Genomic DNA, 18,693 nt, shown 5'->3' with positions numbered 1-18,693 from the left:
TGCTGCCTACAAGAGACTCATTTTAGAACTAAAGACACCTGCAGATTAAAAGTGAGGGGGATGGATGCAAATGGATGTCAAAAGGAAGCTGGAGTAACAGTACTTATATTAGACAAACTGGACTTAAAAACAAAGACTTGTAACAAGAGTAAAGAACAGCACTATATTGTAATGAAGGGTACAATCCAAGAAAAAGATCTAACAATTGTAAATATGCATGCAACATGGGAGCATCCAAATATATAAAATAGTTAATAACAAACATAAAGGAATAGTCAATAATAATACAGTAATAGTAGGGGACTTTAACACCCCACTTACATCAATGGACAGATCATCTAAACAGAAAATCAACAAGGAAAAATTGACTTTAAATGACACACTGGATCAGATGGATTTAACAGATATATTCAGAACATTCCATTGTAAAACAGCAGAATACACATTATTTTCAAGTGCTCATGGAACATTCTCCAGAATAGATGACATATTAGGTCACAAAACAGGCCTCAACAAATACAAAAGGATTGAAATCATACCATGCATCTTTTCTGACCACAACACTTTGAAACTAGAAGTCAACCAAAAGAAAACATTTGGGAAGACCACAAATACATGGAGGTTAAACAACATGCTACTAAACAATGAATGGGTCAACCAGGAAATCAAAGAAGAAATTAATGATGAGCACTGGGTGTTGTATGTAAGTGATGAATCACTGAATTCTACTCCAGAAACTAATATTGCACTGCATGTTAATTAAGCAAAATTTAAATTAAAAAAAAGAAGAAATTTTAAAAATACATGAAAACAAATAAAAATGAAAATACAATGGTCCAAAACCTTTGAGATGCAGCACAAGCAGTCCTAAGAGGTAAGTATATAGTAATACAGGTCTACTTTAGGAAACAAGAAAAAATCTCAAATAAACAACTTAACCTTAGACCTAAAGGAGCTAGAAAAAGAACAACAAATAAAGCCTAAAACTAGAAGGAGGGAAATACTAAAGATTAGGGCAGAGATAAATGATATAGAAACTAAAAAAACAATAGAACAGATTGTTGTTCTGTTCTTATCAAAGCCAGACTTGTCAAAAAGAAAGACTTATCAAAAAGAAAAGAGAAAGGACCCAAATAAAAAAATCACAAATGAGAGAGGAGAAATTACAACACCACAGAAATACAATTATAAGAAAATATTATGAGAAAAATATGCCAACAAATGGGACAACCTGGAAGAAATTGATAAATTCCCAGAAACATATAAATTACCAAAACTGAAACAAGAAGAAATAGAAAACTTGAACAGATTGATAACCAGCAAAGAAGTTGAATCAGTAATCAAAAAACTCCCAACGAACAAAAGTCCAGGGCCAGATGGCTTCACAGGTGAATTCTACCAAGCATTTTAAGAAGAGTTAATACCCATTCTTCTCAAACTATTCCAAAAAATAGAAAAGGAAGGAAAACATTTAAATTCATTCTATGAGGCCAGCATTACCCTGATACCAAAACCAAATTAAGACTCCTCTAAAAAAAAGAACTACAAGCCAATATCCCTGATGAATGTGGATGCAAAAATTCTCAATAAAACACTAGCAAATCAAATCCAACAGTACATTTTAAAAAATCACCATGATCAAGTGGGATTGTTCCTGGGTTGCAAGGGTGGTTCAATGTTCTTAAATCAATCAATGTGATACATCACATCGATAAGAGAAAGGATAAGAACCATATGATCATTTCAAGAGATGCAGAAAAGGCATCTGACAAAGTACAATATCCATTCATAAAAAAATCCTCAACAAAGTAGGTTTAGAGTGAACATACCTCAACATAATAAAGGCATATAAAAAAGAACCCACAGCTAACATCATCCTTTATGGAGAAAAACCGAGAGGCTTTCCCCTAAGTTCAGGAACAATTGAAGGATGTCCACTCTCACCACTTTTATTTAACATAGTACTGAATGTCCTAGCCACAGCAATCAGACAAGAAAAAGAAATGAAATGCACCCAGATCAGTAAAGAAGAAATAAAAGTTCCACTATTTGCAGATGACACAATACTATATATAAAATCCTGAAAGACTCCAAAAAACTGCTAGAACAGATAAACAAATTCAGTAAAGTCACAGGATATAAAATCAACATACAGAAATCTATTGATTTCGATACACCAATAATGAAGCAGCAGAAAGAGAAATTAAGGAATCAATTCCACTTACTATTGCACCAAAACCAGTAAGATACCTAGGAATAAACCTATCCCAAGAGGTGAAAGACCTGTACTCTGAAAACTATCAAACACTGATGAAAGAAATTGAAGATGACACAAAGAAATGACGCACAAGACATTTCATACTTACGGATTAGAAGAACAAATATTGTTAAAATGTCTATCCTACCCAAAGTAATCTACACATATAATGCAATGCCTGTCTAAATACCAACAGCATTTTTCACAGAACTAGAACAAACAATCCTAAAATTTGTATGGAACCACAAAAGACCCCAAATAGCCAAAGCAACCTTGAAAAAGAAAATAGAGTGGGAGGCATCACAATTCCGGACTTCAAGTTATATTACAAAGCTGTAGTGATCAAGACGGTATGGTACTGGCACAAAAATAGACACATAGATCAGTAGAACAGAATAGAAAACCCAGAAATGAACCCACACCTATATGGTCAATTTCTCTTTGACAAAGCAGGCTAGAATACCCAATGAGAAAAAGACAGGCTCTTCAACAAATTGTGTTGGGAAAACTGGACAGAAACATGCAAAAGAATGAAACTGGACCACTTTCTTATACGATACACAAAATGGATTAAAGACCTAAATGTGAGACATGAGACCATAAAAGTCCTAGAGGCAGTAACCTCTAGGACATCAGCTATAGCAATTTCTTTCTAGATATGTCTCCTGAGGCAAGGGAAACAAAAAGCAAAAAAAAAAAATTATTGGGACTTCATCAAAATAAAAAGCTTCTGCAGAGTAAAGGAAACATTTAACAAAATTGAAACTCAACACCCAAAAAATGAATAATCCAATTAAAAAGTGGGCAGAATACAGGAATAGACAGTTTTCAAAGAAGACATATAGAGGGCCAACAGACACATGAAAAGATGTTCGATATCACAGATCATCAGGGAAATGCAAATCAAAACTACAATGAGATATTATCTCACACCTGTCAGAATGACTAAAATCAACACAAGAAACAACAGGTGTTGGCAAGGATGTGGAGAAAGGGGAACACTCTTGTACTGTTGGTGGGAATGCAAACTGGTCTAGCCACTCTGGAAAACAGTATGGAGTTTCCTCAAAAAGTTAATAATAGAACTACCCTATGATCCAGCAATTGCACCACTGGGTATTACCCCAAATAATACAAAAGCACCAATTCAAAGGGATACATGCATTCTGATGTTTATAGCAGCATTATCTACAATACCCAAATTATGGAAACATTCCAAGTGTCCATCAATGGATGAATGGATAAAGAAGAGGTGGGATATATACACAATGGACTATTACTCGGCCATAAAAAAGAATGAAATCTTGCCATCTGCAACGATATGGATGGAGCTATAGAATATTATGCTAAGTGAATTAAGTCAGTTAGAGAAAGACAAATACCGTATGATTTCACTCATATGTGGAATTTAAGAAAGAAAACAAATGGGGGCACTTGGGTGGCTCAGTCAGTGAAGGGCCCAAATCTTGATTTCGGCTCGGGTCAGGATTTCAGAGTCCTGAGATGGAGCCTGGCATGGGGCTCCGAGCTCTGCAGGGAGGCTCCTTGAGATTCTCTCTTTCCCTCTGCCCCTCTCCACCAAGCATGCTCTCTCTCTCTCTAAAATAAATAAATAAATAAATCTTAAAAAAAAAAAAAAAGAACAAATGAACATAATGGGGGAAAAGGAGAGAAAGAGGCAAACCAAGAAACAGACTCTTAACTATGGAGAACAAACTGATGGTTACTGGAGGGGAGGTGGTGGGGGAGTGTATTAAATAGGTGATGGGGTTGAAAGAGGGCACTTGTGATGAGCACAGGTGTTGTATGGAAGTGCTGAATCACTATATTGTACAACTGAAACTAATATTACACTGTATGTTAACTGGAATTTAAATAAAAACTTAAAAATTAAAAAAATTAAAAATCAAATGCATAAATAAAGAGTAAAACAGTTGTTATCAGGGGATGAGGATGGGGGGACAAGATTGATGGTGTTTAAAGGTACAAATCTGTAATTAAGTACTAAACAAGCCATGTGGAGAAAGGGGAACCCTCCTCCACTGTTGGTGGGAATGCAAGCTGGTGCAGCCACTCTGGAAAACAGTATGGAGGTTCCTCAAAAAGTTGAAAATAGAGCTACCCTATGACCCAGCAATTGCACTACTAGGTATTTACCCCAAAGATACAAATGTAGTGATCCAAAGGGGCACATTCACCCTGATGTTTATAGCAGCAATGTCCACAATAGCCAAACTGTGGAAAGAGCCAAGACGTCCATCAACAGATGAATGGATAAAAAAGATGTGGTATATATATATACAATGGAATATTATGTAGCCATCAAAAAAAAAATGAAATCTTGTCATTTGCAATGACGTGGATGAAACTAGAGGGTATGATGCTAAGCGAAATAAGTCAATCAGAGAAAGACAATTATCATATGACCTCACTGATATGAGGAATTTGAGAAACAAGACAGAGGATCATAGGGGAAGGGAGGGAAAAATGAAACAAGATGAAACCAGAGAGGGAGACAAACCATAAGAGACTCTTAATCTCAGGAAACAAACTGAGGGTTGCTGGAGTGGAGGGGGGTGGGAGGGATGGGATGGCTGGGTGATGGACATTGGGGAGGATATGTACTATGGTGAGCACTGTGAATTGTGTAAGACTGATGAATCACAGATCTGTACCCCTGAAACAAATAATACCTTATATGTTAATTAAAAAAAAAAAACATATGGTTAGATCTTTAAGAAAATATATATTAGCTACCAGGAGAGAAAAAAGCTTATGGCTTGGCTACCTAATTTACAGAGATATTCGTTAACTTACATTGTTTTCCTTTGGTCACAGGTCTGCCTCTTTAACAACTGGCATAGACTCACAGAGCATCAATTTCAATAGCAAAAATTCAAATAATTTTATTTATATTTTGGGTTCAATAATTGAAGCTTCTCTAGTAATATTGAGTGGGAAAGGGTAAAAATATGTCATGTTGCAAATGAATGATATATTCATGGTGTTAATCAGAAAAGGAACAGGGGAGTCTGGACAGGATATGGATTTATTCATAGTACATTTGGGAAAGACAACTTTGTTTTTTGGGTTTTTTTAAGATTTTATTTATTTGATAGGAGGAGAGAGAGAAAGCGAGAGAAAGAGCACGAGGGGGGAGGGGCAGAGAGATAAGCAAACGACCCACTGAGCAAGGAGCTAGAGGAAGGGCTCAATCCCAGAACCCTAAAAATTCTAGGTGTGCAGTAAAATTTTGTTTCAGAAATGTAAGATGCCTAGTCAGCCCAAATCAGAAGATGGTTGTGAAGATCAGCTAAGAAGTGTTTCCTTTAAGAATGTTTCCCTTTTATTTCTTTACAATATGACTCAGAAAATTCACTCAGTCAACAAATACTCAGTGAGTGCCTCCTAATGTGACAAGTTCTGTCCAAAGTGCTTAAAATATGACCCAAATAAACAAGAACCTCCTTTTCATTGAGCTTACATTCTATTTGGAGAAATCAGACAACAAAAAGTATACACAATAAATAAGTTATATAGGGTATAAGTGCTATGGAGAAAAGAAACAGAGCAGTATAGGGGTAATATATATTACCACCTTACTGTTTTAAAGAAAATTGTTTTTTCTATAAAAACAAAAAAGATATACAGAGAGAGCATTTATCTACCAGTGCAATGAGACAAGCTGATAGAAAGCATCCCAAGCAAGGGTTGGTGGTATCGAACCTAATAGAGGAGAGAATAAAACCAGTTCTGCCAAAGCAGCCGTATCTTTTTTTTTGCCAACACCTAGGATGTGAAATATACATGTAAACATATTGTGTCGATAAGTAGTCATTCTCATCTACAAAGATTCAGAAAATTCCATAAGAAATAAAATGTTACAACAAAGTAAATGTACCCATCTAGTTTTATTCCTTCTCTCCGAATATTTTTGGAAAAGTCTCTCTTGAGAATGATGTTTCCCCATGAAGGAGTTGAAATATTGAATGCATCAAAATGAGTTATATGTAAAAGTAGTTGGTATAGTACCTGGTACATGTGTAAGTATTTATTACGTTTTAAAGAAATTTTAGGGGCACCTGGGTGGCTCAGTCGTTAAGCACCCAACTCCTGATTTTGGCTCAGGTCATGATCTCAGGGTCATGAAATCGAGCCCCACGGCGGGCTCTACACTAGGCAGGGAGTCTGCTTAAAATTCTCTCTCTCTGTTCCTCCCTCCACTCGTGCTTGCTCTCTCGCCTCTCTCAAATAAATAAATAAATAAATAAATCTTTTTAAAAAACCTTTAATACCCATTAGTCTCTTTCCCAGGCCTTATTGGGGATTACTGATCAACTTTCTTTTTTTTTTTTCTTTCTTTTTTCCATTGGAATTGTTTTTAATATTTAAATACAAAAAAGTGAGCGCTTACTTTTTTCCTTTTTTAGACAGACACACAGGTCTCTCATAGCCAAAAATGCGCAGAGGAAATGAGCTCCTGCTCTGTCCTTCGCAGTCCCCATCCTATGGATGAAACTGCTGCCCGGCCCTCCCTCCTTTCCAACATAGCAACTCACAGCGTCTGCTTAACACTACGGCTGTAATGCAGTACGGATTTCATATTGTGTGCAACATCTCCATGCTTAAAAACAAAAAGGGTCAGTGGTGCATCCTTCCCAGTGGCATCGGTTCCTGTGCCACAATGGGATTGTGAGATCCGCTGCTCGTGAGCGATTTAGGGAAAGGGGTGGGATGGCCAGGGCTGGCCTAACCGTCCGCATTGCGCCACTCTGGTATCAGAGCAAGGACAGAAGAAATGGGACAGCGTGGAGGGCACAGTTGGAGGTTGGGAGTCTATGTGAGACACTGGGGAGAATTCTCCGCCAAAATTAAAAAAAAAAAAAAGAATCCCAATAATCAGCGGTTCAAACACTATTGAATTTTCAAACTCGTCCCACCAAAGCAGTCATAGGCAGTGGCGATCTAGATCTTTCCAGGAAGCGAAGGTAGCGCGCTTCCTGAGCATTCCTCCTGAGCGCCCTGGGTGCGGCCCTGGAAGCTTCTGCCGCTGCGGCTCCAGGGGCCGCTGCGGCTCCAGGGGCAGCTTCTCGGTCTCGAAGAGAACAGGAAGAACCAGGGTCATGAAGGAAGTGGTCCCAATCCGTACAAGGCTGCCCGGGACAACCTGTACATTTTTGGAGGCGCAAAGCGGGAGAGATCAAAAGTGGCTCCAGCCGCGGAGCGGACCCTCTGTGGGAACATCTCCGGCAGCGCCCACAGTCTCTCCCGGCAGGTCTCCTCTCGCTCCTCGTCTCCTCTTCCTCCTCCCCAGCTCCTCCGAATCGCTTTTCGGAAGCAACTGGTCCGGGGCGTCCCAGCGCCGCCCCGGAGGAGGTAGACATCGCTGATTAACTTTCTATCAACGAGCCAGTCAGTAAGAGGGAAATAAGGTGCCCATTTTTAAGAACAAAGATAACACTCTCAGGCAGATCAGTTGCAGTGACCCCTGCTAACACCGTTCTTTATCATCCAGACAGAAGTAAGGCGTACACAGGCTCATACACTTCAGGGTTTAGCCTCTAGTTCGTAAGTCAGGTTGCTTTTTCCATTGTTTTCTTAAAGTTCACTGCCCGTTATCCTACCATTTCCAACAGAAAGTGTGAAATGCAAGGGGGAAATGAAAGCTGGTAAACACGGTTTATGTCAGTTTGGTTCTTAAATGTAAGTGAGGAAGTGGAGCAGCTAGATAAAATTAGGTTTCAGGTGTTTTCACGTCTGCTATTCCTGTCTCGCATTACCACGAATGATCAGTAAGACGCTTGTATAACTCGGTACGGTTTCTGGTTTCAAGAATTTCTGAGGTATTTAGATGAGTACATTTTATCTGAAAATCAGTAATAATTGCTTCTCTTAGAAAGTGCTTCTGCAGGTAGGTAAGGAGAAATATTAGCTGATCATTAGAACTCTGACAGACAGCGATTTCTCTTTGCAACAAAAATGGAAGGAACATCCTCCCCAGGCAGGCCTGGAAGCAACTTTTAGGTTCCATCACACCTTTTTACATTGCTATTTTAGTAATTACAGTACTATCTTTAATTATTTGCCAGTCAGGCATCCCCCTGACTGAAGACTCCTGGAAGGAAGAATTGCCTTTCGTTTTTGTAGCCCCAGGTTCCTGGTGCAGGTAGATCCTATTCATTCCAATTTCAGTACATGTGCCAAAGTGAGAACAGGGAGGCGCTATTCATAAGTATAAATAAGTAAATAAAAGATCACTGAGATTTATTTGAGTTAACCAGCTCTCTCTTAAACACTGCCAAGTCCAAGAAAAGGTTGGTGAAGTCTCTTGTTTGGGGGCAACCCAGGCTCCCTTAATTGCAAGCAGCTCTGAATCAAAATATATCCGTTCCCTTTCCTATCTCCATTATCTATGTGCAACAGAAGTCTATCACATCATTATATTAACTATTGGATCTCAGGATAAGCTGCCTTTCAAATACACTGAAAGTATTAAAATAGTTGCTCTTGCCAGAGCATATGCTCAGTGCAAACTCCTTAAAAGTCCAAAACACCACTGAAGAAGTTCCTCTTCTTCAGTGAAGTTAGACTAGATAGCTTATATGTGTAATTATGATAATTGAATATTCTGAGTAATGATTATTCAGAGACTCAGATACATTCTTGATGAAAAAGGATCAAACACAGTTCTCTATTTTTAACTTAGGACTTCAGAGGGTTTATTATTTTGAAATCAAATCTATTAAACTTCGTGAATACATTATTCCTCATTAAGATTCCTTCTGAATTCATGTGATGTCTAACAACATGGTATCAGTGAGTAATTTATAAGTAAAAATCATTTTATAATATTTATCTTAGAAATAAAAGTGAATAGAATATAAGAAAAAATGAAAAACCACGAGTAACTGATAAGGAGAGTAAGATATACAGGAAAGTCTCAAGGTTAATTTTAGCACTTCTTGAACACTCTTAGCTCATCATCTAAATAATTTACCAGGTATTTTATTTTATGAAATGCTCTAGTTGACAAGTCAACACATTTCATGAGGCAAATATTATTGTGATTTAAAAAATTACTGAAAAAAGTGAAACAATTATGTGCCCTTAGTTGAATCTATATTAGACTATACAAAGTGAGGCTATATGAACTTGTTCCTGGTGATCCATAAGCCATTATAAAATATAAAGCATTATTATTGCACTATTGCATGTGTAAAATATTTTGCCCAATAATCAACCTTTAATTAATGGTGGCTCTGTGCAAAATTCCTTCTACCGCAAAATGACATCAGGATTAAGATGATGGTTTTCAAACATCTTTGTTTGTTGGCCCCAAGGAGGGTTTCTTTGAAACAAAATTCCCAAATAAATTCATCCCCCCCAAAGAGTCCAAGGAAATATCTATGCTGTTCTTGGACCAGGAAAAGACAAATGGCTATTTTCAGTTTGGGGAGGCAATATAGGGAGTATTGAGGGCTGATGTAATCAGTTATGAAAGTAAGAAAATGGAAATCATTGATGGTTGATTACTGTCAAGGCATCTGCTCAAAAAAGAAAAACTTTTAACATGCTCTGGCAATTACTAGTTCTCATAAAACGCTAACCAATAGTTAGCAGTTTATGAAATCTTTTTTAGGCTGATTACCTGGTTTTCATTAGACGAACCTAATTTTTTGGAGGTGCAAGGTCCATCGTTATGGCCTACCTTAGATAACTATTAAATGAGCTTACTCTCCACCACAAAAAGCTTAAAAATCGAAATATGTTATCTCCATTTCAATTCTTACTATTCTCTTTATATTTTTCACTATGTGGAATCAAGAATTAAAAAATATATGGTTTTTAACCTAAGCAACATAATGCTAGAAAACCAAGAAAAATGTGAAAAATTCAGTCATTCACAAAATTGCACATGGTGTTTATTCAGCAAAATATTTTTATCTGGCCACTTAGCGTCATGTATATGCAACAATAATCATTGCAGCAAGTCATCAAATATAAGCTTTTTGCTGATTTTAAGCAAATTCATATAACTTTAATGACAGAATACAGCATTTTCTTTTTACCCTTTCTTCTTATTAAATGCTGGGGAGCACATTTATCATCTGAACAGTCACATTAATATATTTTCAGATCTTTTACTGACATGTAAAAACAGTTTAAATTTACATTTATTTATTTTCTTATCCTAGGTTTCAACAATCATATCACAAGTCCCTGAATTATCCACAGAGTTCATTTTGTTCCATTTTACTCTAGTTACAAATCTACATACACACACACACACCTGCTGGAATTTGCACCCATCTTATTTTAATTATATTTTGAACACTCTTATTTTTCAAATGGCAACAGTGAGTTATCTGTGTGAAATGGCTAGGATGGAGGGAAATCAAGCATTTTTAACATAATAAATATTACTTGCTTTATAAAATGCTTCCAGAATCTAAAAGCATACTTAAAACTGTTTTTGAAGGAAACTACTTCAGAGAGCAAAATCATGTGATAAGATTAATGCAAACTTCGATGTTTAAAATCTAGACTACAGATTTTAAATATGTCTCTTCATTTTTCATCTCACGATTGTGTGCCACAATAATGAAGTACTGGGAATAAGGTTACTGTGCTCTGTAAAAGTCAATTAAAATTACAATCTTATTTTCTTAACTTTTTAGACACAGACCTCTTTCAGCCCATGCAGCGTGTATCCAAAAAGACCTTTCCTGTAACTGTTAGCTATCATGATTTTTAAAAATTAGAAAAAAGAAAAGATAAATGATAATGATATACTCACCTTTTGGTGTCTTAAAATATTCAGGCAAAAGTAAAATGAATGTGATCAGTATTGCCAACAGTAATTTAAAGAGGGCTGTTTTTGTCATGTCTCTTCACATGACACAGTATGTTCCCGACCAGGACATCGGTGGCATGTTTCTTCCTGCTTCGGTCTTCATCTCTGCAGTACTTTAAGTTTATGCAATTTACTTCATACTCACTTCCTTTTGGGTAAGACTTAAAAAAAAAAAAAAAAAAAAAAAGAGGCCTTGAACAGAGACGTCTTCATTTCGATTCACTTTACATTATGAAAACTACCGCCTAAGAAGTAAGACACTTCCAAACTATCTTCTAAACAAGAAAGTTTAAAAAAAAAAATGATCTCAAGAAGCAAAGGGGTCTTGTCCTCATCTCAATTTGAAGCTATTTTCCCACGTTTACCTATCTGTAGGAGTAAATATAAACCCACAGTATATACACCAAAAACAACAAGATGAAGGTCAGTGGTGTCCAGTTACTCATTTACTTGTTAAATGATTGTTGGCCCCTTTTAAATGCCAGGCTGAACTGGATTCTGGTGTTCAGAAAAGAGTGTGTCTATAAGACAGTAAACGGTACAAATGTAAGGATAAACCAAAATTTCAATTCTACTTTACTACCTTGTATAAAGCGGTGGAATGGGACTCATTATCCTTATGCCTATAAACAGTGTGATAATTGTTACCGAATCCACACTGTCCGTTCCCATTTCAAAAAAAAGATCTTTCATTATGATAATTCCAGTGAAGTAAAAGACTTTGTCTTAGAATATAAATGAAGAGTAGGGGAAGTTCATGGTGAAGAAAGAATATGTGCAAACAAATACTTTTATTCCATTGTTCTTGTTTTCTGGTTTTAAAAAAAAAAATGGTAGGGAATGTGTCCAATCATTTTCTGCCTGCCCATTCCCTATGGTACCTCCATCACCGCATCTGTTTCCATTCATCCCACCCAACCCTGGGCTGTATGGAACAAGGGGTGAGTGGGGAGTAGGAGGCAGGGAACAAAGGTCGTGCTGTGAATATGTTGTGAGTGCAAATTAACTGTCTCGTCTTCTGATTAGGTGTGGGGATTTGATGGACAGATGGGAATTGTGGGTTAAGAGACCTTAGAAACTGAATCTGAGAAGAGTCATAATGGGACTAGAACTTCGAACATTAGACTTATTTTATGAACAACATCAAGGATCATTCTAAGGAAGAGAGGAATTGATGAGAGTCACTGCCTGCACAGCGTATTTGACTGAGACATGTTAGGTTATATGTTCAGCAGCGTCTTCAGTAAAGATTCTGGTGGAAAGGGGTAAGAGACTCTGTCCTTTAATTCTTTCCCCTCTTACAGGTGTCACTAAGTGACAGTGGACTTTCTACTCCCCATGTGACCCTGTTTTGACTCCCTAATTTTTATGTATGAATACAAATATTCCAACCATAATTTTACTAATGGGGAATAAATTGATCAAGAAAATATTAACTTGATGTTACACCATTCAGGTAGTTTAATTCCTTGATCAATTTTCTTTAAAAGGGCAGCTAAACCACTTCTTTATTTTTCCATTTTAATTTGATTTTACTGAAATTAGTTTTGTTAGTATCTATGCTTTTTTTTTTTTTTTAACAATTCTTTGGTTGATGGATTAACTCTCTCGTCCATATCAAATTTTATTGATTTGTGAGTATTCTTTGTGGTAGTATTCTTGGAGATCTCCTTCTTCCTTCCCCACCCCTCTCCCTAATATGGCCTCAGACTGGTTGTTTTATTCCTGAGCACCTGGAAGACCAACTTCCCTAGTAAACTCTATGGGCTGTTTGTCCATAATGTGCTGACCCATGTTCTCTGCAGCCGGCTTCTCTGGAGCTGTACAAATGGTGGATGTCAAGAGACCAACCAGGGTTCTTAAATCCCAGGCCACTGCCTCACTGCTCTGAGGATATGGGGGAGTCAGTATCTCACACCTGGTCTATAATCCACTTGCTGGACACCAGTGTGTCATCTCTGATTTAGCAAATTATGAGAAATATTATATGCCCTGAGATATTTCAGGAATATCCCCCCCTTACATCAGTGTTCTCCTTCCTTTCATTCTTCTTTTAATTGTACCATCACCTTTCAATCAACCAAACATGAAAACTCTGCAGAATAACTTATTTCTAAAGACTTCATTAGATTTTTAATGGTCCTTAGGTAATTCATTTAATGGTACTCCAATTACGTCATTTAAAAATATTTGTTTATGTAGCACTACAATGTGAATATTCATATATATAAATCTTTTTTTTTTTTTAAAGATTTTTATTTATTTATTTGAGAGAGAGAGAATGAGAGACAGAGAGCACGAGAGGGAAGAGGGTCAGAAGGAGAAGCAGACCCCCCGCCGAGCAGGGAGCCCGATGTGGGACTCGATCCCGGGACTCCAGGATCACGACCTGAGCTGAAGGCAGTCGCCCAACCAACTGAGCCACCCAGGCGCCCCCATATATATAAATCTTTGTGTGAGTCTGATTATTGAGTGGAATTACTAAGACAGTGTAAAGATTTTTGAAGTTCTTAATCCATATAGACAACTATCTCCCAAAAAAGTGAGTCAATATATACTCAACCAAGAGTGTATTCTCGAGAGTGCCCATGTTACCAAACTTTACCATTGGCCATTTTATTCTCTTAACTTTTGTCAATTTGAAAAGGAAGGAAAAACACTTGTATTAATATTCATTTCTTTGAGTGCTAGTAAGTCTGAGCATTTTACATATTTGCTGGCAATTTGAATTTCTTATGAATTGCCTGTTCATGTCTCTTACTGGAGCATTTGTATCCTTGTTGTTGCTTTATAGGCCTTTTTCTCTACTGGGAATATGTATCCCTTGCCATATATGTTGCAAACATTTTCCTCAAGTTGTCATGTTCCATTTCTTTTTGTATAGGGTGGGTTTTTTCTCCCCTCTTTGAGATAGAATATAAAATATGGTAGATTATGGACTTAAAAGTTTTATGCTAAGAAACACAATTCTTCCTCATTGTATTTATAATATTAAACCTAATAATTTATAGCTTATCAAGTAGTTTACTCTTAAATACAAAATTTACTTGCAGCCTGATTTTGGCTGCCTGGAATGCATAATAACAAACTAAGAAGTCTGGTCATTTTTTTTTAACAATGGAAACATCCGACCCTCTTAATAATAATGGTAATGAACCACAGTTCCGTAGTTTCATTTTATAATTTCCAAAGCACCTTCACAGATATTAGATTATAAAGGGAGAATCTAAGAACATGAGTACAAATCTGCTATTATCCATCCATTGTGGGCTTCTCTCTCCTACCTCAATGAAGGAGTAAGAAATTAATACATCTAAAACACAAGAGAGTGTTGCTACATTAGTGTTTAACTTTCCTAAGTCTTATACTTCATATCATAAACTCAGGTTCTCCAAGTACGCTAAAGTATTCATGCTTCTAATCAAGACTAAAGCCCTAATTAATAATTATTCATTGTGTGCTAGATACAATTTTTTAAAGATTTATTTATTTGAGAGAGAGAGAGAGAGAGGGAGAGGGCGCCTGTGTGGCTCAGTCGTTAAGCGTCTGCCTTCGGCTCAGGTCATGATCCCAGGGTTCTGGGATCGAGCCCCACGTCGTCGGGCTCCCTGCTCGTGGGAGCCTGCTTCTCCCTCTCCCACTCCCCCTGCTTGTGTTCCCTCTCTCGCTGTGTCTCTCTCTGTCAAATAAATAAAATCTTAAAAAAAAAGGGGGGAGAGAGAGAGAGAGCAGGGGAGGGAGGAACTCAATCTCACGATCCTGAGATCACAACCTGAGCTGAAACCAAGACTCAGACACTTAACTAACTGCGCCACCCGGACGCCCCTAGACACAAATTTTTAAAATACAGAATTCTTTATTTCCAGGAGCTGCTCTACCCAAGGAAGCAAGAGCAACATACTTTTAAAAAATAATAAATAACAGCCTTAAGAAGGATGGTTTGAATTAAGTTCTATGTAGTCGTCTATTATTATGTGAAATATACACTTGTATATACTTTATGTGAGCAATACATTCTCCATTTCTTTTCTCATTGAAACTATCCTTAATCCCTTCACTATATTGTATAGAGAGATCTTTTGGGGTCAACAAAAACAATAGCAATGACCAATGATGTTTATTGGACATTTATTGTGGGCTCATGCACAGTATTGAATGTTTTATATGGATTCTTTTATTCAATCCCCCATCAAATCTCCGAGGGAGTTACCACTGTGTTATTCTGATTTTACAAGCAAAGACTATTAGGTATTGAAAAGTCAGGAAAGGGCTCAAAATCACATTGTTAACACAAAGTAAAAGTTCTGGCTTCAAACCCAGAGAGTCTCACTGCAGACTTAATGCTTTCAACCACTGTGCTATCCCCCCACCCTCAGAGTGTGTGAGAACATTTGTCAAGAAGGGGCACTTATAAAACAGTAAGGATAATAACAAACACAAATATAGCCCCTACTCTGTCAGACACGGCTCTAACCCAGGATTTCTCACGGGGAGCACTACTGACATTTGGGGCTGGATAATTCTGTTTGTAGGGGGCCATCCTGTTCTTTGTAGGATGTTTCACAGCAGATGCCAGTAGAGACTCCCTAGCCCAGTTTTGACAACAACAAAATATCACCAACATTACCAGCTGTTTCTGCAGGGGGCAAAATAGCTTCCACTTGAGAACCATCGAGCCTCACACTTCACTTACATGAAGTCATTTCATCCTCCCGACCACTCTGTGAAATCGTTACTGTCATGATTTCCATTGTACTCACTTCAGACAAGTTGTATTCCAGGTAATCTAATCATCCAGAAAGTGAATTTAAAAAACAATTCATGATCTGGGTCAGCCAAATGACTTCTAATTGTGTTGCTTGCAGACAAACTACTCTGGCAACACGGCAATGCCTGGATTAACACATTTTGTGAGAGGAGATAATCTCTTAGTAACGAAGTTGGCCTGAGTCTGGAGAGGGATTTGGGAAGTTCCAACGTCCTTATTCATTTTCCGGTTCATTCTACAAATATTTACTGAACGCCTACACAACGTCAGGCAGCCTTCCGAGCCCTGGAGATGAAGTAGCAAATGAAGCAAAGTCTTCACACCCACATTCCAGTGACAATAATCAAATAATGACAACAGTTTATCTTCAGATAACGTTAACTGTTCTGAAAAAAAAATAAGGCAAAATATGATATGCGAACAGAGAGTTGGGCAGGACACATGATGCTCTCAATAAGAATGTTAAAGAAGGTCTTGTACGATCCATTTATATGACACTAGGGAAAATGCAAAACTACAGGGACAGAAAATACATCAGTGGTTGCCACAAGAGGCTGGAGGTAGAGGGAGGGTTGACTACAAAGGTGCCTGAGGGAATTTTTAGGGTGATGGAAATGTTCTATATTTGGATTATATCTCGATGATGTGGTGGTTTACAACTGTTTGCATTGGTCAAAACTCTAGAACTGTACGTTCACAGGGGTGGATTTTACCATATGTAAATTATAACCCAATACATATTTTCTCTCTTTCTCTCCTGATGGGGGTCAAGGCAGGCCACCAAAATATGCCACTTTTGCATATTAATTATTTTCAATTAAAATTACTTAAGAGGGGCGCCGGGGTAGCTCAGTTGGTTAGGCGTCTGCCTCGGCTCAGGTCGTGATCCCAGGGTCCTGGGATCAAGCCCCACGTCTTCAGGCTCCCTGCTCGGTGGGAGCCTGCTTCTCCCTCTCCTCCTGGCTTGTGCTCTCTCTCGCTAGCTCTGTCACTATCTCTCTCTCTCAAATAAATAAATAAAATCTTTAAAAAAATAAAATAAAATTACTTAAGAAACCATCACTGCAAGAAGGACACTCAGACCCTCCTTTGCCCCGCTGAAAACACGAAATAAATTCCCCATGTGAAAAGTAGGTTCTTTGCACCTAGAGGGGTAGAAGGCATCCTTATTGCCAGAGATGGGGAATGCAGGGCCAAGAAGGCTATATTAACAAACCTTGTTATTTATTAATTTGCTACCCCAAACCCAAACCCCTTGTCCAGTCTTCACAAATAATTGTTTTTTTGTCTAAAAGATACAAAAGCTACCGGCTCTGGTTCCTTCATTGAGCCTCATATTTCTATGAGCCCTGGTATGTATGAAACTCAATTTGTTTGTCTCCTGTTAATCTATCTTCTGTCAATTTAATTATTAGGCCAGCCAAAGCATCCAAAAGGGAAGAAAGGTGACGTTTTCCTCCCCTCCACTCCACACGGTCTTTTTGCTGTTTTAGAAACGAAGATTACTGAGAAAGGGCCTGGGAGCCAGGGCCAGAGCTGGAAATTCGCACAGAGCCTCGGAAGAGACCCCAGTCCTGTCCCTGCTTGCTTTTGGTGGCTGTGGTGGGGCTGTTGCAAAGAATCCTTGGGCATGAGGGCACGCAGGAGGTCACCCCTTCAGTCGCCAGGGCGTCCAGGCCCCCCCTGGGAAGTAGAGCCTGCCCCTCAGAGAAGCAGAGAAGGTGCTCAGCGTTGCTCAGACTACAGACTGCAGATCACTGCGCTGCCTTCTCCTTGTTCCCCTCCCCTCTGGGGAGTATCTGGTTTGATCTGCCACCACTGTGTTTAGAACTCCGGAGATAGGGCCGAGTTTACCTGGGGCCTCCACACGCAGGCCTCCTCAGAGGTGTCTGGCCTTCTCGCGCCTGGCCCATACATAGCTGCTTTGCCTACACGGTCCCCGTGGCCAATCACCTGTGGCAGGGAAAACAGAGTCTGTGTTCACTAACAAAACCCACTGCACCGAGATATCGGCCTATGCAGGACAGAACCTGGTGGGGCCACTCTCCTTAGAAGGAATATGAGGCAGGCTTGTCTGCCCAGCCAGTACACTCAGAGAGGGGAAGGAAGCAGGAAGGGAAAACCAGGGGCACCTGGGTGGCTCAGTTTGACATTGAAATGCACTCTCTTGTTAATTACATGTATAAAGGGACAGAAAAGGGCGCCTGGGTGGCTCAGTTGGTTAAGCGGCTGCCTTCGGCTCAGGTCATGATCCCAGGGTCCTGGGATCGAGTCCCGCATCGGGCTCCCTGCTCGGCAGGGAGCCTGCTTCTCCCTCTGACCCTCCCCCCTCTCATGTGCTCTCTCTCTCTCATTCTCTCTGTCTCAAATAAATAAATAAAATCTTTAAAAAAAAAAAATAAAAAAATAAAGGGACAGAAAAGCACAAATCAAAACATTCTTCATGATGCTAGAATATAACAATCTGATTCTCCAGGAAATAGAGTAAAATCAATTGTTCAGAGTCTGAAAGTATCAGGTCCAATAGGTCCAGTCGGAGGGAAAAAGAACTGACTGTAACAAGAGGGCATTTCAATGTCAAATTATGAATGCATGTCATTCTCTTCCCCTCCAACCACCCAGAAAATCAAGAAATAGTATTACTTAGATTCAGAAGAGCCCTCTTGTTGCAGCCAGTTCTTTTTATCTCAGGCTGCACCGATGAGACCTAATAATAATAGAGCAATTACTAGGACTCTATTTTGTAAAGAGTCAAGGTTGTTTTATTCTGACATCATGAAGAACATTTTGATTGTGCTCTTCTGTCTCTTTTTT

At 38.5% G+C, this 18,693-nt stretch overlaps 1 protein-coding gene across 1 annotated transcript in view; it reads right to left on the bottom strand.

Annotated features, from left to right (window-relative positions):
• TMEM156 (transmembrane protein 156) overlaps positions 1 to 11,247 on the bottom strand; it is a 48,083-nt gene extending 36,836 nt beyond the window's left edge. The window contains exon 1 of the mRNA XM_035005128.1: positions 11,055 to 11,247. Coding sequence (XP_034861019.1) covers positions 11,055 to 11,142 — 88 coding nt within the window. The 5' untranslated portion in view covers positions 11,143 to 11,247. The remainder of the gene's footprint in view (positions 1 to 11,054) is intronic.
• Positions 11,248 to 18,693: the final 7,446 nt, after the last annotated feature.

The sequence above is a fragment of the Mirounga leonina genome, unplaced genomic scaffold, assembly GCF_011800145.1.
Source record: "Mirounga leonina isolate KUSES-001 unplaced genomic scaffold, KU_Mleo_1.0 Mir_129, whole genome shotgun sequence".
Lineage (NCBI taxonomy): Eukaryota > Metazoa > Chordata > Mammalia > Carnivora > Phocidae > Mirounga > Mirounga leonina.
This window is presented reverse-complemented; position numbering and strand designations above follow the sequence as displayed.